Source organism: Schistocerca piceifrons, chromosome 8, assembly GCF_021461385.2.
Source record: "Schistocerca piceifrons isolate TAMUIC-IGC-003096 chromosome 8, iqSchPice1.1, whole genome shotgun sequence".
NCBI classification, from domain to species: domain Eukaryota; kingdom Metazoa; phylum Arthropoda; class Insecta; order Orthoptera; family Acrididae; genus Schistocerca; species Schistocerca piceifrons.
Window position 1 is genome coordinate 342,820,473 of NC_060145.1, and position 24,026 is coordinate 342,844,498.

The 24,026-nt window shown below is 39.5% G+C and overlaps 1 protein-coding gene across 2 annotated transcripts in view; it reads left to right on the forward strand.

The window, feature by feature from the left end:
• Window positions 1-24,026, forward strand: part of LOC124711221 (peregrin) — a 256,431-nt gene that overhangs the window by 24,556 nt on the left and 207,849 nt on the right. For both annotated transcript variants that reach the window (XM_047241178.1, XM_047241180.1), the window contains exons 5-7: window positions 9,905-10,042; window positions 12,907-13,095; window positions 13,966-14,164. In XM_047241178.1, the coding sequence (XP_047097134.1) occupies window positions 9,905-10,042; window positions 12,907-13,095; window positions 13,966-14,164 (526 nt within the window). The remainder of the gene's footprint in view (window positions 1-9,904; window positions 10,043-12,906; window positions 13,096-13,965; window positions 14,165-24,026) is intronic.

Here is a 24,026-nt window from a genome sequence, read left to right on the forward strand (position 1 = left end):
CTCTCTCTCTCACACACACACACACACACACACACACACACACACACACACACACACACACACACAGTGTAGAACAGCTGTGTAGTGATATTTGGTATAAAAAAAATTATCCTTAGGTCATCACTTTGTAACGTAACACACTTTATAATGTGTGTCAAATCTCTGAATATTATTGAAGAATGCTTATTGATAACAAAATTATACTGATTGTTGAAAATACTATGTATTACAGTTATTAAAAATTTTGCAGTAGACGGACAGAAACTATCCCAAGTAAGCCTAGAAACAAGTTTCAAGAACTAACTTTAAATGATGAATCTAGGAATATATTACAACTGCCTACCAACTGCTTCTGAAGGGATAGTGAGAGCTGGATTAGATTAATTATAGATCGCACAAAAGAATTTAAACAGTCATTATACTCACATGCCATAAGTGAATGGAATGGGAAGAAACCCTAATAAGTGGTAAAATGCACTGTCACGCACTTCACAGTAGTTTGCAGAGTTTTGATGCAGGTGTATTAAATAGCTGGTATGTGTTTCTTGGTGATAAATGTGTTCTTAAATGTTAAACCGTTTTCAGTGGGGGCAGGGGGTCTTTATTGTGAGATGTTGCGACATTTGAGGCAGATCGTAGTTTATTGCGACTTATCAGTTGATCCTTAAAAATTCCCAAATGCCCAGGCATTTTTGAGTTTTGGATATTTGCCCAGACATTTATCCTGGCCATTTACTCCAGCTTATAAATGCCCCAGCATTTTACTCCAGTATCTCTAGCCCAATAAATGTGACCTTGAAAAGCTCTTGGTGGTTGCAGTGCCTCTGGTGAAGAGAGATGCAGACAAAATTTTTACAGTTTGTGTCCAGTGGAATAATTTTGGACTTAAAAAGATTGTCATATGCTGTATATTCCAAACAAAATAATTTGTAAAGTAAGGAAAAGTCAACTACTCACCTATAGTGGATCGACGTGTGGCTCATTGCCAAATGAAATAATTTCACATTGTCTGGACCTAAAAAAATTAGAAAACACTTTAGACATAATACTAATAGAGTCTTTATCATGTTATCAATATAATGGAAGGAAACATTCCACGTGGGAAAAATTATATATAAAAACAAAGATGAGGTGACTTACCGAACAAAAGCGCTGGCAGGTCGATAGACACACAAACAAACACAAACACACACACAAAATTCAAGCTTTCGCAACAAACTGTTGCCTCATCAGGAAAGAGGTAAGGAGAGGGGAAGACGAAAGGAAGTGGGTTTTAAAGGAGAGGGTAAGGAGTCATTCCAATCCCGGGAGCGGAAAGACTTACCTTAGGGGGAAAAAAGGACAGGTATACACTCGCACACACGCACATATCCATCCACACATACAGACACAAGCAGACATATTTAAAGACAAAGAGTTTGGGCAGAGATGTCAGTCGAGGCAGAAGTGTAGAGGCAAAGAAGTTGTTGAAAGACAGGTGAGGTATGAGTGGCGGCAACTTGAAATTAGCGGAGATTGAGGCCTGGCGGATGACGAGAAGAGAGGATATACTGAAGGGCAAGTTCCCATCTCCGGAGTTCGGATAGGTTGGTGTTGGTGGGAAGTATCCAGATAACCCGGACGGTGTAACACTGTGCCAAGATGTGCTGGCTGTGCACCAAGGCATGTTTAGCCACAGGGTGATCCTCATTACCAACAAACACTGTCTGCCTGTGTCCATTCATGCGAATGGACAGTTTGTTGCTGGTCATTCCCACATAGAATGCATCACAGTGTAGGCAGGTCAGTTGGTAAATCACGTGGGTGCTTTCACACGTGGCTCTGCCTCTGATCGTGTACACCTTCCGGGTTACAGGACTGGAGTAGGTGGTGGTGGGAGGGTGCATGGGACAGGTTTTGCATCGGGGGCGGTTACAAGGATAGGAGCCAGAGGGTAGGGAAGGTGGTTTGGGGATTTCATAGGGATGAACTAACAGGTTACGGAGGTTAGGTGGACGGCGGAAAGACACTCTTGGCGGAGTGGGGAGGATTTCATGAAGGATGGATCTCATTTCAGGACAGGATTTGAGGAAGTCGTATCCCTGCTGGAGAGCCACATTCAGAGTCTGGTCCAGTCCCGGAAAGTATCCTGTCACAAGTGGGGCACTTTTGTGGTTCTTCTGTGGGGGATTCTGGGTTTGAGGGGACGAGGAAGTGGCTCTGGTTATTTGCTTCTGTACCAGGTCGGGAGGGTAGTTGCGGGATGCGAAAGCTGTTTTCAGGTTGTTGGTGTAATGATTCAGGGATTCCGGACTGGAGCAGATTCGTTTGCCACGAAGACCTAGGCTGTAGGGAAGGGACCGTTTGATGTGGAATGGGTGGCAGCTGTCATAATGGAGGTACTGTTGCTTGTTGGTGGGTTTGATGTGGACGGACGTGTGAAGTTGGCCATTGGACAGGTGGAGGTCAACGTCAAGGAAAGTGGCATGGGATTTGGAGTAGGACCAGGTGAAACTGATGGAACCAAAGGAGTTGAGGTTGGAGAGGAAGTTCTGGAGTTCTTCTTCACTGTGAGTCCAGATCATGAAGATGTCATCAATAAATCTGTACCAAACTTTGGGTTGGCAGACTTGGGTAACCAAGAAGGCTTCCTCTAAGCGACCCATGAATAGGTTGGCGTACGAGGGGGCCATCCTGGTGCCCATGGCTGTTCCCTTTAATTGTTGGTATGTCTGGCCCTCAAAAGTGAAGAAGTTGTGGGTCAGGATGAAGCTGGCTAAGGTGATGAGGAAAGAGGTTTTAGGTAGGATGGCAGGTGATCGGCGTGAAAGGAAATGCTCCATCGCAGCGAGGCCCTGGACGTGCGGAATATTTGTGTATAAGGAAGTGGCATCAATGGTTACAAGGATGGTTTCTGGGGGTAACAGATTGGGTAAGGATTCCAGGCGTTCAAGGAAGTGGTTGGTGTCCTTGATGAAGGATGGGAGACTGCATGTAATGGGTTGAAGGTGTTGATCTACGTAGGCAGAGATGCGTTCTGTGGGGGCTTGGTAACCAGCTACAATGGGGCGGCCGGGATGATTGGGTTTGTGGATTTTAGGAAGAAGGTAGAAGGTAGGGGTGCGGGGTGTCGGTGGGGTCAGGAGGTTGATGGAGTCAGGTGAAAGGTTTTGCAGGGGGCCTAAGGTTCTGAGGATTCCTTGAAGCTCCGCCTGGACATCGGGAATGGGGTTACCTTGGCAAACTTTGTATGTGGTGTTGTCTGAAAGCTGACGCAGTCCCTCAGCCACATACTCCCGACGATCAAGTACCACGGTCGTGGAACCCTTGTCCGCCGGAAGAATGACGATGGATCGGTCAGCCTTCAGATCACGGATAGCCTGGGCTTCAGCAGTGGTGATGTTGGGTGTAGGATTAAGGTTTTTTAAGAAGGATTGAGATGCAAGGCTGGAAGTCAGAAATTCCTGGAAGGTTTGGAGAGGGTGATTTTGAGGAAGAGGAGGTGGGTCCCGCTGTGACGGAGGACGGAACTGTTCCAGGCAGGGTTCAATTTGGATGGTGTCTTGAGGAGTCGTACATATATTTCATTGTGGTAATTAGCCTTACAAATGGTGTGTTAGCTAAAATGACAATTATGGTCAAACTGCTATACCCTTTTTCATGGGTTACCTTTCATACATTGGAAAACATGGGATTTCCCTAATTTGATATTTAAGAAGATACTGGTTATTGGAAACACTGTGTATTATAGTTATTAAAATATTTGCCAGTAGACAGACAGAAACTACCCCTAAAAAGCCTAGAAACAAAGTTTGAGGAACTAACCCTAAATGATGAATCTAGGAATATAGTACAGCTCCCTACCAATTGCTTCTGAAGGGATAGTGAGGAATGGATTAGATTAATTATAGAGTGCACAGAAGAATTCAAACAGTCATTATACCCACCTTCCATAAGTGAATGGAATGCAAAGAAACCCTAGTAAGTGGTAAAATGCATTATACCTTCTGTCGCGCACTTCAGTGTTTTGCAGAGTTTCAATACAGATGTAGATTTATGACCCTGTGGTTACCTCGCTGATTGGTTAAGTAGCATGGAATTGTTAATGCAGAGATGAATGTTGAAAACCTGACTGTGGTGACAGGCCCATCTGCTGCTTAGACCAAGGTAAGTTTAGGTTGGAAGGTAACAGTGTGATTGTGAGTTGGCAAACCCAACATGCGTGAAAGCAAAAAGTCTGGTTGTGTTGATGGACCAGTCTGTGTCATAGCTTGAGGTCTAGGTTAGGTTGGAAGGTAACATTTCAACATTTAGGTGTTAAACAATAATTACACCATTTGAAACATGTTTCAAGTATTTGTCCTGAAGTATTGATCTTTATACACCATTAGTCATGTCTAGACATACTTCACAGTATAAAATTTCCCCTAAATAGGAACTGACATGTTAGTAAGGGAGCACTATATTTTTATTACAAGTATGTCATTGCATATTGCTTGTTTTGTAATTTCTATCTGTAAAAGTATGCTGTATCTTGACAATGGTCTGCTATCGATGTAATAACGTACACTTTATATTGTACAGTTTGTAAGTGGAGCTACAGCCAATAAACATTTAATATTTGCTTTATGTCTGTGATTTCACTTGTGTCCTCTTTGGCTACATTGAGAAGTAAATAGTTTGGAGCTGTTTGTAAATGATAGGTTTCTAACCTGTTGTGAGTTTTCGTACTGAGTTGCTAAAATAAGACAGTGAATTCATTTGGAATTTTTCTTCAGTTTGAAAGACGAGGAGCAAATTCTAAATTGGTGCATGGCTAGTGGTTTTTATTGCGAAAGAGAGAATGTGTGATTTGTGCCAATCACTAATGAAGCTGGTGCTGAAGAAGAATGTGAGCAACAGTTTTTATATGGTGCTCTCACATAAAAGGAAATAATCAGTAATAGAATCAATGCTCAATAAGGAAAGGTTCCTGGTTTGCATGTAGCAAACTATCAGTAACCACCATTTTACAGCTGATGTACTTTTTGGTGTTTAAATTTAACAGCAAATATATTTCTTATGAGTTGCAACATGACAGTCAATGCATAGTTGATTAAAAGTAGTGTTGTATAGAAGTTTGTATGTGTATTTATTTAGAGAAAATGAACTTTGTGGGAAGGATGTAATTGTGGAAACACGTGAAACCCTGGTTTGGAGAGAAAAATAATGCAGTATGGCAAGTTGCTTCATATGTGTCATAATAGTTGCATGGTGTATCTTTCCATTTGTGGCTACCAATACATCTTTGACTGAACCATCAAGCATGCCAATTTTAATTTTCCATTTTTCCATCTGTCTCCAGCATTGCCCCAGGCTCTGGAAATCAGGGAATATCAAATGTATCAGGGATATTTGAAAAAACATAACACTGGAAAAATCTCGTTTTTGTCTCAGTAGCATGAAATTGTTTGATTACTGAGGTACTATGCGTCATTGCTGGCAGGCACAGCTGAGTACATGCGCTGCTTCCCTACTCTCTCATTCTTTCTGTTTCTACCCCTTCCCACCCCTCCCCTCAGCTTGCAGTCAGTGTTGCCACCACTAGTTGCTGCTAGCCTAGCAGCTGCCGATGACAGGCAGGGGTACGTAAGGAGTGGTTTGTTTAGGTCTCATTCTCATAGCTTGTTGACAAAGTGGCTGGAGACAACATTCATGTGTGCATGAGTTATGTCTGAGTGATTGTGTGAATGTGTGTGTGCTCTTGTTTTCTGACAAAGGCTGTGGCCAAAAATTTACTTGTGAGAGTGTGATTGTCTTTTCTGTGTGCCTGTCTGTGGCTCAGCAATCATCTTTACGGTGAGTTGGTACCTGTCCTCATTAGTACTGATCCTCAGAGTATTTGCACAAGTTATCTGTTGCGTGGATGATCACCGCAGTCTCATTTCATCGACATGGTGTCTGTGACACATGAATAGCTGGCCACATGAGTGGACTTCCACAATGGGCCACAACCTGCAGGCCATTTTTGCCTGTATCTCTTAATAGATCGGGCCTACTGATCTGAAGCCCATAGTTTCCCAATAATGTGCAGGCCCTGCGTGTTGGATCTAGTGGAGCTGCGCAGGCTAGATCTGTCTGTGTGCGGTACATTGTGATGGATTTTTTTGGTTTATCCTTGCATCCAGGACTGTGGTGCTCCTCAGCAGCCCAGAGGCCGCGGACGATGAATTTCATGAATTGCAACTATCTCACTGCAAGCACTTCGTACAGTGCGGCGTTTTATACACATTTTATTTATTCTAGTACGTTTTGGCACTTCGAAAGTAGTTTATATATTTGAAACTATGGACAAGAAGAAGAAAATTATGGCAGTCGATGGCAGTGATTGGAGCAAATTCTGCTCACTTTTTTTTTTTTTTTTCATTTAGTTTTCTATAGTATTCAGTGACCGGTTGTCAAATAACAACAAAACACAGCACATCGTTAACTTCAGTTTAGGTTAATTCTTAAGAGTATGAACATGTGACACAACCCCATCCCCCTACTCCTCTGGTAATTCTTATTCCGTACTTATTTCTCATGTCTCTTGGGATTGGCCCTCTTATTCTTCTTGAGCCATTCTTAACGTATTAGTGTCATCTCAGAGTGCAGTCCCATCATTTTCAGGTCACTTTTAGAGTCCTTCACCACATATTTTGATTTTTTTGATGTCAAGTATTTCTCTTGTCTTTGAGGTTTGCTGATGACATTGTAAGTCTGTCAGAAATAGCAAAGCACATAGAAGAGCAGTTGAACGGAATGGACAGTGTCCCCCCAGTGAACATCAACAAAAACAAAACGAGGATAAAATTTGGCAGGTTAAATCAAATGGTGCTGGATGGAATTACATCAGGAAATGAGACACTAAATAGGATGACATATACTATTTGGGCAGTAAAATAATTGATGATGGCTGAATTACACAAGATATAAAATGTACACTGCAGTGGCAAAAAAAGCATTTCTGAAGAAGAAAAGTTTGGTAACATTGAGTCTAAATTTAAGTGTCAGGAAATCTTACCTGAAGGTATTTTCCTGTAGTGTAGCCTTGTACAGAAGTGAAGCATAAACAATAAGTAGTCAGATAAGAAGAGCATATCCTGTTTGCACAAATCTAGGCCACAACTAAACTTTTGACACAAGATTATAGTAAAAGTAAATCTCGAATACAGAACACACTACTAAATTAACTCTGATTACGGAGTACTACTACTACTACTACTACTACTACTACTACTACTAAGTACGAGGTCTGTTTAAAAAATTCCAGAACATTCATAATTTCGTGCCAATGATGCATTGGAGCAAAATGTGGTTGGCATCCCTGCACACACATATGTGTTTAATGTGTAACTGCTGGAAGATTCATTGTGCTGTGTCTGTTAATTATTGTTCAGTGCTGTATTGAGCAGAACATTGTGTTGCCCAGTTTGTGAATTTCGAGATGGCAGTGTTAGAGGAGCAATGGCTGTACGGAAGTTAAAGATGACCCCGTTTAGGCCCCCTTTGGCATCTAGCGATGACGGTCATGTCGGGTATGACATGAAATTGTGCATGCCAATCGAAGACTGACTGTCAGAGAGATTGCAGAAGAATGTAACATTTCAGTTGGATAATGTCATGAAATTGTGACACAGCATCTTGGCCTGAAATGTGCTGAGATAACATACGGCTCTAGCATCACGATAACCCACCCACACATTCATCCCTGTTGGTGTGTGACTATTGCACAAAAAATGAAAATCACTGTGCTGCCTCATCCTCCATACTCTCCAAACCTGGACCCAGTGGACTTTTTTCTTTTAATTTATTTCCAAAGTTGAAAACCCATTGAAAGGACAAAGATTTGCAACAATAGACGAGATGAAAGAAAATTCACAGACAATGCTTCTCGCTATCCAGCAAGAGGTGTACCAAGACTGCCTCCAGAAGTGGAAATGACATTAAGAGTGGTACATCAATTGTGGAGGAGAATAAAGGAGACCATATACAATAAGTAAAAGGTAAGTGTAGAAAAATTTTGTGGATAAAGTCCTGGAATTTTTTGAACAGACCTCATACATGATTCATACACTAAATCATGCTGGCAGCCCTACATAACAATTGAACAATGTCAAGTTGTCAGCTATGCATTATACACAGAAGTACAGAAAGTGGGAAGTTGGATGTATTTTTATTTAGATGAAAAAAACATTTGTCAGTGGTGTGCAAGTGATGAGAAACTCTAAATAGTTCAAAAGTCTGTTTTCATGTCGAAGGCAAAAATGTAAATATTCAGATGCAGAAAAAGACTTGCTTGCTTTTTTAGTTCAAAATAGGAAATATGGATATGCCGCTGCAACTGAAATGATCCAAATCGAATGCTGCAAAGTAGCACATAAAAGAAATATTTTGATACTGGAATTTAAAGTTACGTATGGGTGGGCTCAGTGATTTGCACAACAAAATAATCTATCTGTTCATCACAGAACTACAGTTGCGCAAAAATGCCTCAAGCTTATGAAAAAAGAAAAAGGTGATATATTTCCAGCATTATGTGATCCAGCTTCAACACAAAAATTTTTATTTACATTCTCAAATAGAGAGTGCAGATGAAACACTGGTCTAATGCAGATGAAACATCAGTCTGTTTTGATATGCCGAATAGCACTACAGTAAATAATGTAGGGGGACTTAGTCTGCAAATATGTACATGTGGTACTGAAAAGCAGTGGTGCACTATGTTCTCCTTACCCAAGAACAGCTACTGTATTTTTGAAGGAAGTATAAATTTTTCTGTTATTTTCTTTGTAAGTCTTTGATGATTTACAAAAGTAATTTCAGTAACTCATAATTGTATTAATTTCAACCCACGAGATACGTGTACATCTCATTTTGAAATTGATGATTTATGATTTGGGGAGAGGAAATCCCAGCTATAGACAGTAGCAGGGTCTTTTAAGCCAAAATCTATGGGAAAAAGAAATGTAGCCTATATTTGTGCAAATACAGTGGAAGCTTTCGATATGTGGTGCTACAGAAGAATGCTGGAGCTTAGATGGATAGATTGCACAACTAATGAGTAAGTATTGCATAGAATTAGGGAGAAAGGAAATTTGTGGTGTAACTTGACTAAAAGAAGGAACCGGTTGATGGAGTACATCCTGAGACATCAAGGTTTCACAGATTAGCATTTGGGGGAGGGGGGGGGGTTGTAAAAATTGTAGAGCAAGGTCGAGAGATGAATACAGTAAGCAGATCCAAAGGAATGTTGGTTGCAGTAGGTATTTGGAAATGAAGAGGCTTGAAGTGGATATAGTAGAGCAGAGAGCTGCATCAAACCTCTCTCTGAACAGAAATCCATGACAACTATTCTTGTCATGGGGTTAGGTTCAGGACACATGACATGCTTGTATCAGTATAGGCTGTTCTCTTGGAGCTTTTCCCCTATGTTTGCTACCTTAAGCAAGCCTGGATGTGGTCGCTACTTACGCTCTTTTAGTGTCACTTCTGCAGATCATCAGTGTAAAATCCTTTTCTCTGGAACCCAGAATTCCTGTTTGTCACATTTGCACCTGGGTCAACATCACCCTGCTCCTTTGGTAATCGATACTAAGTATTTATTTGAAGAAAGAATACTTTTCCTTACATGAGATGTTCTGTGCTAATTTTGTTGACGGGATGAAACAAGGTGTGTACTGTTGTAAAGCCAAAAACGAATTATGCAAAATAAATAATTATTATTGTAAGTAAGTGGTTGCTGTTGCTATCTTTTGTATTTATTGCTGTACACCCTGTGATGAGTGTAATTTTGTACTGTGGTGTATTTCTTTCCCAGTTTTATTTATTTTAATATTGTTTGGAGAAATTTAGAAATTGTGGAGTATAATGTTTAAATTGATCATCACTGTTATGCTTGATGCAGAGCAATGGAAAAACTGGAGAAGGTGCACCACCTGTAGTCATTGATGACGACGCTGTCTGTTGCATATGTATGGATGGTGAATGCCAGAACTCCAATGTGATACTGTTCTGTGATATGTGCAACCTTGCTGTCCATCAGGTAAAATACAAGTTAATTTTTTTATGCATTGTTTAACTCTGATTTTTTTTCCTAATAGCACATGTCACACCCATGTTACTCAGCATAAATGATCTACATCTGTGATTTTCTTTATTTGGTAACCTAAAGCAGTGAATTTTCACTTTACTAGTTTGCCCAGGTGTTACCTCAGCTACTGACTTTCTCGACTGATTACTGCACGAACGAACTAAATTGACCAGCAGCCTCTACATTAACTGGAACACCACTTGGTGTGATCACATTAGAGATTGCCCTCAATGACATACTGTATAAATACCTACAGTTCATCATTGGTATCCAGGCCACTATGCAACAGTACAAAGCTTTGCCAGAATGATGGAAAAAAGTTGTGACTTGCCAGAATTTAATCACACATCTTTGGATTTGTATTCTAGCACGCACTTAGACAATAGAAAAACATAATTTGCGTGTTAATAGATGAAACAATTATTGGTACCAACAACAGAAATTTCTAGATGGAGCAATATGCAAAATAAGGGAAAGGTGACCACTTAACCTGTAATGGATCAATGCATGGAGCACAGCAACACATATAATGAAAAACAGCATTGACACCAGCTTTTGACCATTAACTCTTTTTCCAGCAATAGCATACACATAACCACAGACACAAGCAAACACAGTGTTTGTATTTTGTTGTCTGTTAGGTTATGCATGCTATTGCTGGAAAAAGAGCTAGTGCTCAAAAGGTAGTGTGAATGCTGTTTTCTGTTATGTTTTACTGTGCTCCAAGCATTGATATGCTATAGGTGAGTGATATGTCTTCCCCTTACTTTACACTTTAAAACTTTTATTGTTTTTGGGAAGTGATTCGATTCAGAAGCCCATTTCTTCTTTTTTTCCTGTCTATATAAACTGGAAGCTACCATCATCAGTTTTCCTAAGCTACCATCATCTTCACTTAATCAGCCATTTATTGAAGATATTTAGGGGTTGGGGTGCAAGATAAATAAGACCCTTGAGACAACTGCGTGGAGGGTGTGATATAGACTTAGAGAAGTTTGAAACTGAGAGACTTGGTGGAATTATGAAATTGAATGGGAATGAGGACAGAGGACCAGGAGGCCACAGAAATGTCGACTTTGTATGAAGGATGAGTTAGAACTCACTTTGAGCCCTGCAAGATAGTGTGATCAACGAGTTTTCGGAGGGAAGTTCCCAACTGCCAGGATGGGGGTTACGCTTCACCCCCCTCCACCCCAACCCTTTTTTTGAGGGGGTGGAGGCAGATACACCTGTCATAGGTTGTAAACCAGATGGCAGTGAGCTGAATAGTGTGAAGTGAATGTTAGTTGTCAGTGTGTCTCCAATTACAGTTTTTCAGTGACCAGTTAAAAGGCGGTTGTAGTTAATGAAATATATTCGCAATTGCGAGTACGAACTGCCATACACCGTATAATGGAATGACGACAATGAAAACTTTTGTGCCCGAACGGGACCTGAACCCGATTTCCCACTTATCATGAGCAGTTGCCCTACCATTTGGCTATCTGTACCAATTCATGGCGAGACCCAAACTTCCATATGTCGTGAACTATGTCTACATGCTATACTCGTACACCCCTTACGTATATTCCTGTACGGGGGAGACATTTTACTTGAAAGTTACTAGCCCATTATGGGCAATAAATACGATGTTGCAGTGCCTGTATTATTCCCTATTACTAAGTAATACATGCATGAAAGAACTTTACATTGTAATTTGGAATAACACAGGCACTGCAGTATCACAGTTGTAGTTCTTGCTGTGAAATTGATGGTTTGCTGTCCAAGTTGCTCTCTCTCTCTCTCTCTCTCTCTCTCTCTCTCTCTCTCTCTCTCTGTGTGTGTGTGTGTGTGTGTGTGTGTGTGTGTGTGTGTGTCTCTGACAAGACAAGATGTTCACGATGTTTCAATGAAAGGACTGGAATAGTAAGCCCTCCATGGATATTTGGGACATGTTTTGCATCTGGATAATAGACCATGTGGCAATCTGTTGATAGCAAGATTGGTAAGAGGATTGACCAGGATATTTCATATGATGACCAGAAGCAAATTTCTTGGTCTGGCACAGTCATGATGTTGTTATCGTAACATTTTATTAGTCATGTTAGTATTTTCTGTGCAATAGTACAATTAAAGTGTCAACTTTATCTGTGCAATAGTTTTCTTCATATTTTATTGTATGGTAGCCACATAGAGTTGGACTGGTTTAAATGAATAAACTGGAATATCATGTCATCTTAAATTTCTCGTTTTTGACAATTTATTGTCAGCAGAAATTCATCCAAAGAGGTTCAAGCTTTATAACAAAACTTTGTGTTATAGTTGGCACTTGCCCACTCAGCCATAAGAGGGAAGGGGTTTCTTCCTGTGCAAAGAATGTATAAAACTAAAAAAGCATATAGCACAATAAACTACGTAAAATGATGTCCAGTTATATTGGTGGGGAGGGATAGACGTTTGAGTCTCTTGAAACTGTGCTTCTAAAATGATGATTGTAGCACCATGCAAAAATTTGGTGTGGATTAGACGTAGTTCTCTTAATTTAGTTGGACAATACTTTCTGGCCCTCCTCTTCTTCTATTTTCAATGTTTTGTTTCTCTGTAGTTTTGTAGAAATAACTTTTGGTTTTGAAAGACAAAAGTTCCCCTTCTTTAAAATAATAATAATAATAATAATAATAATAATGGGAGAAATAAATATCTGTATACATTCAGACATTCCAAATAAACCATACTAGCAGCTTTTCTCACATTAAGTATAATCCTGTTGTTGGTATTTTTGTGTGTGGCACTGAAAAAAAAGTGACTAAAATCTTTTACTTTCTCATTTATTTTAGGATTGTTATGGCGTACCATACATTCCTGAAGGACAGTGGCTCTGCAGACGGTGTTTGCAATCTCCATCGCGAGCTGTCGATTGTGTGCTATGCCCTAACAATGGGGGAGCATTTAAGCAGACAGATCGTGGACACTGGGCACATGTTGTCTGTGCACTGTGGATTCCTGAAGTTCGATTTGCAAACACGGTAATTATTTGTTTTTTTATGGTTTACAAAGAGGTGTTCTTTTATTGCTTCCAGTTATTTTGGTTTATGTAATAGGAAACATTGTTATTTCATGGCATTTTCCATTCTTTACATTCTCTTACCTTATGCAAAGTGTTATTATTTATGGCTTCTTCGTGTGTGTGTGGTCAGGGAGGAGGCATGCGTGTGGGCGAGATTGTGCATGTGTATGTGTACTTACATGTGGGTGAATGCTTGTGTGCTTGCTTAAACAGCAGAATTCCAATCTTTTATCTATGAGGCACTGTTAGAAAAATCATAGTGTTGTTCAGCCCAGTGAAACAGATATGTCGGTCGCGACGTGAAATGACCAATATTGATGTTAAACTTGTGCCACAGGGTACCCAATTAACAAATCGTTATGTGAATTTCAGTAAGTGTACTTACCCTTTCTGAATTTTTAGTGCTTTGATGTTGCTGCATCTGGCAGAAATTTCTGATCATGTAACAGCCTCCAAATTGTGGTGTTGTGTCTATCATTCTCTGCACTTTCATTTAGTAGAAGGATTTAAATTTAAGATGGGATGGTCAAGCAGCACTAAAAAGTGTCATCATGATAAATCTCCTACAGAAAGCCTGAAATGAGTAGTTTGTGCAGGCAGAACAATACTGCTGTCGTCCTTATTACTTAGTACTGAAATGTATAGCTATGGTGAGAGAGGTGACTATTATAATATTTTGGGTGCAAGGATTCCCATGTCTTCGAGATAAATGACTCATGCCATTCACAAACTATTCAGCATTGATTTTTCTGCCTTTTCAACAGTAGGAAGGAAATTTATCTAGTGTAAATCATATTTGTATCCTGTACACAATGTATTTTGGTTATAGGTTTTCCTGGAACCAATTGACAGCATTGAAACAATTCCACCTGCACGATGGAAATTAACTTGTTATATCTGCAAGCAGCGTGGTGTTGGTGCATGCATCCAGTGCCACAAAACAAATTGCTATGCAGCATTTCATGTAACCTGTGCTCAGCAGGCAGGCCTTTTTATGAAAATGGACACAGTACGTGACTCTAACACAGGTATTTAACTTTTATGTTGTATGCTCATTTACAATGGAGATCGTTTGAGAAGTATGTGTACTCTTTTTTTTTATGAAGACTGTGAAGAATGTAATATGAATATGCAGTTGTCAGTTTTATGTAGTCTAGTCACCTGTTATTTGGTGGTTAACATAGGATTATATTCTCACCATTACTCAACACACAAATGTATGGTCATACCACTATCTCAGATAATAACAATTAAAGCTTTTGGAGCAACTGTAGCTGCACTCTGTGCAGCCTCCATTCTTACAACAAACTGAAAAAGTTACTCCTTGACAGTGCCTTCTATTCAATAGAATAATTTCTATTTTTGTAATCTGTAAGAGATAGTAGGTAGGTAGAAGTTACAAACTCACACCTGAAACTAACTGACTAAACCAAACAGTGAAAAGTCTAGGATAGTTGGACCTTTGCATCTGGAGACAGTGGCTGTGTGTGTGTGTGTGTGTGTGTGTGAGAGAGAGAGAGAGAGAGAGAGAGGAGAGAGAGAGAGAGAGATTTCTATTTACAAAGAGGTAGTTTGTCTGAAAGCTGAAATAATTCTAGCAGTCTTTTTCATTGTGCCTGCCTGCAACTTAACACCACCTCTATGTGGTGTGGTTTAACTTGCCAAGACTGTTTGTAACACACATCCAGAAGTGTGGCAGCTTTACTGGAGATTGAAGAATGTAATACTTCTCTTGCTTCATTGGAAGAAGTCACCAACTGACGTATCAGTCAAGTGGAGTAATTGCATGTAAGTGGAATCTGTGGCAGTATGCAACATTTCAGTTGAACTATATGATGTCTATCTGTGTATTCACAGGTGTTTCATAAGCCAGTGAAATACGTCCCTGTCACATTGGATAAAAAATCTTACTTCTTTAGGGGTGCCATGTGGAGACATCTCTATGTTGACAGGATTGTGTTGTGAACCTGTAAAGTATCTCTCGGCACTAATAAAACATCCAGTGCACGATGGAATTCCATTGATTCCTGTTGTTGGCTTGGCTAGCTGGTTGCCAAGGCCGCTACAACAGCAATTTGGCTAAGGTTTCGCAGGCTAATGTGTGGCGATTTGCAGGCAAAGCTATAGTGTGTATTATGCCCCCATACTGCTAGAGCATTGTTGATCCCACTCTGGACCACGATGACTCATTGAGCTGTACCATTTTGTTGGAAACCGTGTAGTCAGCTGATCCTGCCCTCGCTGGACAGGTAGGCTCTTGACACGAGAAAGTGCCAGCAGTGATGAGCAGAAACGGAGGCACCAGATGGCTCCCTCACCCAGCAGTGAGTGCAAGTGCATCTACATATACAGCGCTACTCTGCAATTCAAGTGCCTGGCAGAAGGTTCATTGGACCACTTTCACAATAATTCTCTGTTATTCAACACTCGAAATTTGCAAGAAAAAAAATAAAGGACCTATATCTTTCTGTGTGAGCTCTGATTTCCCCTATTTTATTATGATGATCATTTGTTTCTCCTTGTCTAGGCTGGTCTCAACAAACTATTTTCGCATTCAGAGGAGAAAGCTGGTGATTGAAGTTTCATGAGAAGATCTCACTGCTGCGTGAAATGCCTTTGTTTTAATGGTGTACACCCCAAATCCTGTATGGTGACCTTGACACTCTCTCCCCTGTTTCTCAGTAATAAAAAACATGCTGCCCTTCTTTGAACTGTCATGGTGTACTTTGTTAATGCTACCTGATAATGACCCCACACTGTGCAGCAGTACACTAAAAGAGGACAGACAAGCATAGTGTAGGCAGTCACTTTAAGAGATCTGTTGCATCCACCAAGTGTTCTGCCAATAAAACATGTTCTTTGGTTCACCTTCCCCCATAACATTTTCTATGTTTTCTTTCCAATTTAAGTTGTTGGTAATTGTAATTTCTAGCAAAAGCTGAAATGCCTAACTCCATTTTCAAATGTTTTTTACAAGGGAAAACCCAGGAGAATCGCCCCAATTTAATCCTCATACCACTGAAAACATGACTGAAATAAGTATTGGTGTCTGTGGTGTTGAGAAACAGCTGAAATCGTTAAAATTGAACAAAGCTCCATGCCCTGATGGAATACCTGTCAGATATTATTTTGAATTTGTGGCTGAGTTAGTCCCCTCTTCAAACTATAATCTATCATTGAACCCTTGAACAAAAAACCATGCCTAGTTCTTGGAAAAAGGCACAGGTCATGCCCGTATACAAGAGGGGTAGTAGAAGTGATCCATAACACAACTATCCAGTATCCTTGACATAGATTGGTCGTAGAATCTTAGGACATATTCTGAGCTCAGACATAATGAGATATTTTGAACCGAATGACCTTCCAAATGCCATCCAGCAGGGATTTCCAAAACATCGATCTTGTGAAAACCAAATCACACTTTTCTCATATGATATACTGAAAGCTTTGGGTCAAGACAAACAGGTAGATTCAGTATTTCTTGATTTCCAAAAAACATTTGACTAAATACCACACCTATGCTTATTGTCAAAAGTATTATCATATGGGGTATCAATTGAAATTTCTGGTGGGATGGAGGACATTTTTGATAGGGAGGACACATTATGTTATTTTGGATGGAGAGGCATTATCATATGTAGTAGTAACTTCGTGTGTCCCGGGGGGGGGGGGGGGGGGAGTGTGTTGGGACCCTTGCTGTTCATGATGTATATTAATGACCTTGCAGGCAATATTATTACAGGGTGTGTACGCTCTGGTAAATCTGGGGAAAACCCGGGAATTTTTTCATCCGGGAGAAAATCGGGAAAAATATGGGAATTTTTTGTTGTTTTAGTTTTCAGTTAAATTTTTGTAGTTTTGACTGGTAAGAACTGATACTTTAACAAAGAATTTTACTTTAGCTTGTTACTGCAATATAATACTGCAGCAATAAAACGTAAATGAGGAAAAAAATAAAAAAACTTAAGTTGGAAAGGAAATGTGTCATTTACAGCAACAAAGCACAGTGCACACACAAGCATCTGGCAACAGCAAAATGTGTGGAAGGCTTTAGGACGAACATACGGGATACCTATGTCATCATGGCTTCGCAGGCACGGTAAGCCATTTTCTGGCGCTCTACTGCTGAAACGAAATCTCAACAGGTCGCCGGAAAATATTGCAATTAGTTGTTTGAAAAGTGTTACTTTCAAAATACATTTAATTTTATGCAATATGAGTTATTTTTGTGTGCGAACATGCTTTGAGTTTCTTAAATCACAGAGCGTTTGGTTTTCATTTAAACCTTAACACTTTGAGGGCCAGCCACTTAGAAGAATTTAGAGCCCAGAAGACCAGACATTTACATCATTACTTAAAATTTTACTGGTGTTTTTGTGTGATATATATCGAAGTGTAACACCTGCTAAAAAGACAAATATTATATGTTGGACCTTAGCTTTTCTTGTAGATACTCTATGTACATTAATTTAAACCATTAACTTTTCCTTGTGTGTTCACACTGCTTAACAGTGATGTTGCTACAGGCTGACTACATCACGTGTCCTATGCTCTGAATCACTACTTTTAAATGCGACACATCTTCTGTAAGACGAAAACCGAGTTTCAGAAACAGTTTTTTGCTGTCGTGTTTACATGTTAAGGTCTGAAGCGGATTTGCTAGCCCAGTTAATTATGGCACCTGGAAAACAGCAGATATAGTTTATGATTCAGTCAGGACAATCACTATGTCTCTTCAGTTAGACGAGGTGTAAACAGCTTCAGTCTAATATTTCTACTTATCCTTCATTGTATGAAAAGCCACTCCGTCAATATTAGCCGAAATTTTTAAAAACAGACAGCCCAGGCATGCTTCAATACCGATTGCGAAACTGAAAAAAAGGCAAACAGAAGCAGATTCCCAAAATCGATTTTGAAGTGATTACATGACTACCCAGGAGTGGTATTGGGTGATCGATTTGCAAAATCAGGTTTTGGGAGCCCCATGTAAACGCAGTGAATAATTGCTATCATCGGCTGGCGAGATCACGTGACATGAGCTATGATGGGTTTACAAAAGTGCATGGCAATCTCGATTTCAGTGCTTCGGAAATTAACATTCTGTGTTTGAAGAAAGTTGACTATATACAGTGTGTACATAAAGTCCGGGAACACTTTCAGTTATTTATTGCACAAGAACTAAATGTTGTACAGATGTCATACATATTGCATTTTGAAGAGAAACTCTGAAAGATTTTTTTTTAAAATTCAGTATGCAAACCATGAGTGACCTGGCAGACGTCAATACGGTAATCAAATTCTTGCCATACCCGTCCCAGCACGGCATCGGTGACCGTGGAAGTCGCTTACCGTATTCTCTCCCAGAGCTCTGCTACATCGCGTGGTAGAGGTGGTACATAAACCAGACTTGTAATGTTTCCCCACAGAAAAAAAGTCACACAGAGTGAGATCTTGGGATTGGGGAGGTCATTTCATGAAACAACTGTCCCCTTCTATAGCATGGCTGATCTATCGATACGGCAGCTCCGTGTTCAGGTACCCACGAACTTACCAAACTACACTGTGGTGGTATACATGAAAACAAACTTTCATGGTTTCTCTTCAAAATGACATATATACGATATATGCACAATGTTTGGTTCTTGTGCAATAAATAATTGAAAGTGTTCCGGACTTTATGTACACCCTGTACTTTCGTAATACAAAAACGCATTTTTTTCTGGCGATTTGTTTCCTAAAGCGGTGGGAGGCTCTACGCCGGTGTATAAAATCTTAACCATTTGAAGGACTGATAAGTTTTACGACCCCAAGGGAAAGTATACTGTCACTTAACACTGAAAAAGCGTATTTTCACCTGGGAGAAAGTTTATTTTTTAACCGGGAAATCCAGGAAAAACCTGGGAATTTTTTTTCTTTGTCCTCGTATACACCCATACCATACCACGTATACACCCATACCATATAGGACTAACAGGGGATATTAAATGTAGACAGAGAAGGGCAGCATGAATGGTCACAGGTTTGTTTAATCCATCAGAGAGTCACAGAGATACTGAAAGAACTGAACCGGAAACCTATCGAAGATAGAGGCAGACTATCCCGAGAAAGTCTATTAACAAAGTTTTGAGAACGGGCTTTAAATGATTACTGTAGGAATATACCAGAACCCCCTACATATTACTCACATAGGGGTGACTGTGCGAATAAGATTAGAATAATTACTGCACACACAGAGGCATTCAAATGATCATTTGTTCCATGCTCCATACATGAATGGAACAGGAAAAAACCCTAGCAACCGGTACAATAGCAAGTACTCTCTGCCATGCACCTCATGGTGGTTTCCAGAATATACATGTAATGTAGATGCTTTTAGATTTGATTGATTTTTTGTGCAACCAAAGTTTAACGGATTCCTTTAGCACTTACATGGATGACCTCACACTTGTTATTTGGGGTCTGTTGCCAATTTTCGCACCATCCAAATATCTTATCTAAATCATTTTGCAATTGGTTTAATCTTCTGATGACTTTGTGAGTCAATAAACATCATCATTTGGAAACAACCTAAGACTGCTGCTCAGAGTGTCTGCTAAATTGTTTATAAAGGTAAGGAACAGCAGAGGGCCTATTGGGGAATGCCAGAAATCACTGCTGTTTTACTCAGTGACTTTGTCAGTTACTATGAAGTATGCTCTGATGGGAAACAATGAATCCAGTCGCATACCTGAGACAATATTCCATAAGCACGCAATTTGATTACAAGCCACTTGTGAGGTACAGTGTCAACAGCATTTGGGAAATATAGAAATACGAAATCAGTTTGAAATCCATTGTTGATTTCAAATTGATTCTGTATTTCTAGATGATGATGTCAGTGTGATAAGCACCATGAGATGTACTAGTGTTGGAAGACCTTCAGTCTCCCCGTCAACGATGTGGTAGGCAGCAACCAGTGTGAAGTCTCATGAGTGGAGGTTATGGTTACTTGAAAGTTGTCATCTCGGGGGATGGCAAGCAGCTTATTCATGAGAAGTGCTGGAACATTTAACACATGAATGTTACTGCACTGTAACAGTTATTGAATTGAGTGCTTCGGTTCAAACAAATTTGATCCTAATTCAGATCTGAAGTATTTATGGAACCGGAGGTACTGGCATGAGGTTCTGTTCACTATCACCAAATATAGCCCAGTTCTGTACTAGAGGTCAATGGTTCTCATACCACTGTGTTTGCTTAACAAATTGTATGTGGCTCTTTAACTTCACTGTCAAGTCTCTAAAACATGTTATTGCGTCTGAGGTAATGCTTGTTGCTTCATGTAACAAGAGCTAATGGCTGACGTTTTCCTGTATGTGTAACGTGTGCCTAGCAATTGGTGCTGATGTAGCAATGTGTGTTCATGTATGCAACCAACTTGCAATGTTGTTTGTTTCTTTCTGCTGCATAGCTATGTCACCACCTCTGCCTGTTGTTACCTGTGACTGTATTTGCGTGAACTTCAGAAAAATTTTAGTATTTTTCCCCTTTGCTACAGGGAATTTTAATTCCTTCCCTTTTCTACAGTTCCTTCTAGTGTAATATGAGTTGTGGCATTAATTATCACATCCGAATGTGTATGACCAATCATTGTTCTCTTGAAGAAAAACGGGCACTACACACTTATAGGAAATGGCATGAAATATGTTTACTTCTGGCCTTTTTCACTCCCCCAATGACGTTGTTACAGTTTTTGTACTTATGCGTTAAGGCATCATACTTGTTTAATTTTTGAATAAATAAAATATTCATTTAAATAACACACAGAGTGAAGGTAACCACTAATACATAGTTGAGGCATTGTGTGGTCAAACAAGACTGGCAACGTTGCTAAGTTCTTGGACAGTGACCTTCAGAGATAACTAATACAGAACACATACCTCCAGCATTTCCCCATTCTCTTAAATACTGCCCATGTAGTTTTCACAAAATAAATGACGCCATATTTTATCATTATACTGCTGTTAAAGTTTGTATTTCATCCACTTCAATTGCTTCTGTGGTAATATTCTGCATATACATCTACATCTATACCCTGCAAACCACTGTGAAGTGCATGGCAGAGGGCACATCCCATTGTACCAGTTATTAGGGTTTCTTCTCATTCCATTCAAATACAGAGTGTGAGAAGAGTGATTGTACCAGTGCCTGTGTGTGTGTGCTGTAATTAATCTGATGATCTCCTCACGATCCCTTTGTGAGCAATAAGCAGGGGTCATACTATATTCCTAAAGTCATCATTTAAAGTTGGTTCTTGAAACTTTGTAAGTAGACTTTCTCGGGATAGCGTACATCTATCTTCGGGAGTCTGCCAGTTCAGTTTCCGTGACTCTCTCCAATTGGTCAAACAAACCTGTGACCATTTGTGCCGCCTTTCTCCATATACACTAAGTATCCCGCTTGAGTCCTATTTGATACGTGTCCCATGCATGTGAGCAGTGTTCCAGAATGAGCTTTGCAAGTGGTTTGTAAGAAATCTCCTTTGAAGATTAATTACATTTTCCCAGTATTCTACTAAATTCTACTAATAATCCAAACTCCACCACCTGCTTTACCCACAACTGCACCTGTGTGATCATTCCATTTCATATCTGCACAAAATGTTACACAGAGGTGTACGTATGAGTTTACCGATTGATATTAAGTCATAGGATAGTATGTTTTTTGTGATGTACACAGTTTTACATGTCTGAATATTTAAAGCAAGTTGCCAATTTAGGCACCACTTTGAAATCTTATCAAGGTATGATTGAATATTTGTACACTTATTTTCAGACATTACTTCACTATAGATAATAGTGTCATATGCAAAATGTCTGATGCTACTATTAATATTATCCTCGAGGTCATCAGTTTACAACATGAACAGCGAGGGTCCCAACACTTTCTCACTGGGCAAAACCAAAGTTACTTCTGCATCTGGTGATGACTCTCCATCCAAAATAACATGCTGCATCCTGCCAAGCAAAAAATTCTCGATCTGGTCACAAACTTCACTTGATACCCTATGTGATCATACTTTTGTAAATAAGTACAGATGGGAGCCAAACACTTTTCAGGAATCAAGAAATACTGCACCTAACTGACATCCTTGATCCAAAACTTTCAGAAAAAACTTGAGAAAAGTGTGAGTTGAGCTTTGGATGATCAATGTTTTCGCAATTCTTGCTGGCTGGCATGGGGCAGGTCATTCTGTTTGAGATACCTCTTTATGTTTGAGCTCAGAATATGTCCTGATATTTTACAACAAATCACTGTCAAGGAGGTAGGACAGCTGTTCGGTTGATCACTTCTGTCACCTTCCTTGTAAATGGCTGTGACTTTTGCTGTCTTCCAACTACTGGGGACAGTTTTTTTGTTCACGATACCTATGATAGCTTATCATTAGAAGAGGGGCTCACTCGCTGCAAATTCAGTGTAGAATCTGATAGGGATTCTATTGGGCACTAGCGCTTTATTCAGTTTTATTGATCTCAGCTGTTCCTGAACACCCCTGACACTAAAGCCATCCTCACAAGGAACATGTTTCCATTACGAAGCATGCCAGATATGGGTCCATCAGGTTTGCTACACACACTGAAACAGCCTCCTATGTCTCACAGAACATGCTCCTCATTGCGATTTGCAATTTTGACATTCTCCTGCAGCATCTGCCACACAAATCACACAGTTTCTTTATGAAAATGGAGGCACATAAAATATGTGTGTTAACTATGTTATGAAGTTATTCATTAAATCAATTAAATGTTCAACCTATTTTCGGGTTAAGTTGATTGTAGTTGAAATATAGTGTCTTAACTCCAGTTCGCACATCTGTAATACTCATATTCTCAATGTAGCATTGACTGCCATCACTCAAAAATAACATACTTCATTACATGGACTTCAAGACCAAGATTCATTTTGTAATTTCGTTTGAATGGATCAGATTTTTTTCTAAGCTGCTCACCATAATTGAAAAAGATATTTACTGTAAAGCCAAGGGATAAGTCTGCATATTTTACACAAAGTTTCGTAATAGCAGTGTGTAACTTGTGTTTACTTTCTGACTTTGACTGGCTGTTTCATTATGATTTCTGGCCACTGGGGAAACACTCCAGTTGTTGGTCTCTGCAACAAGAATTACTGCAACTATATTACTTAGATAAATAACATTGACGGTTGCAGGTAATATTTTTATTGAATTAATAAGACAAGCTCTGAATCTTTTAGAAAAAAGCTGAAAAAAAAATTGAGAAGTGGAGGACATGAACTTCACAGCTCGTGATTCTATCAATGCAGTTACAGCTTCAACATGGTGGCCAGTTCTCATTTGATATTTTACTATGGCAAATTGTATCAAAATGATTTGCTTTTGATAGATCCATTGTGTTGTATTATTGAAAACATATACTTTCACAGCACGCAGCTTATAACACTAAAAACATCAAATACAATTATCAATTGTTATATATCACTTCATTATAACAAATTGTAGCTAAAATTATGCATTTTCGAGAGATCCTCAATTTGCTGATAGTTTGAAACAGCTTATATTCATACCACAAACACCATAATAAAGAAAACCAAACAAGTATGTAGCTTACCTCAGTACAATATGGCCACTCCTTCCATTATAAACTATTCTCTTGGGTACATACCAATCCAGTGCATGATCAACTATTCTTTTAAACTTACACCATAGTTCATCTATGTGCTCCTGTCGTGTGCTGAAAGTTTCAAGTTCCTCACTGAGACATGGCACTACTGCTTTTTTATCTAGTTTACTGAATATATACATTTTCCTACATGTGTTAGTTGTCATTGTACATTGTTAATCATTGTTACCACAACCACATCATGATCATTAAT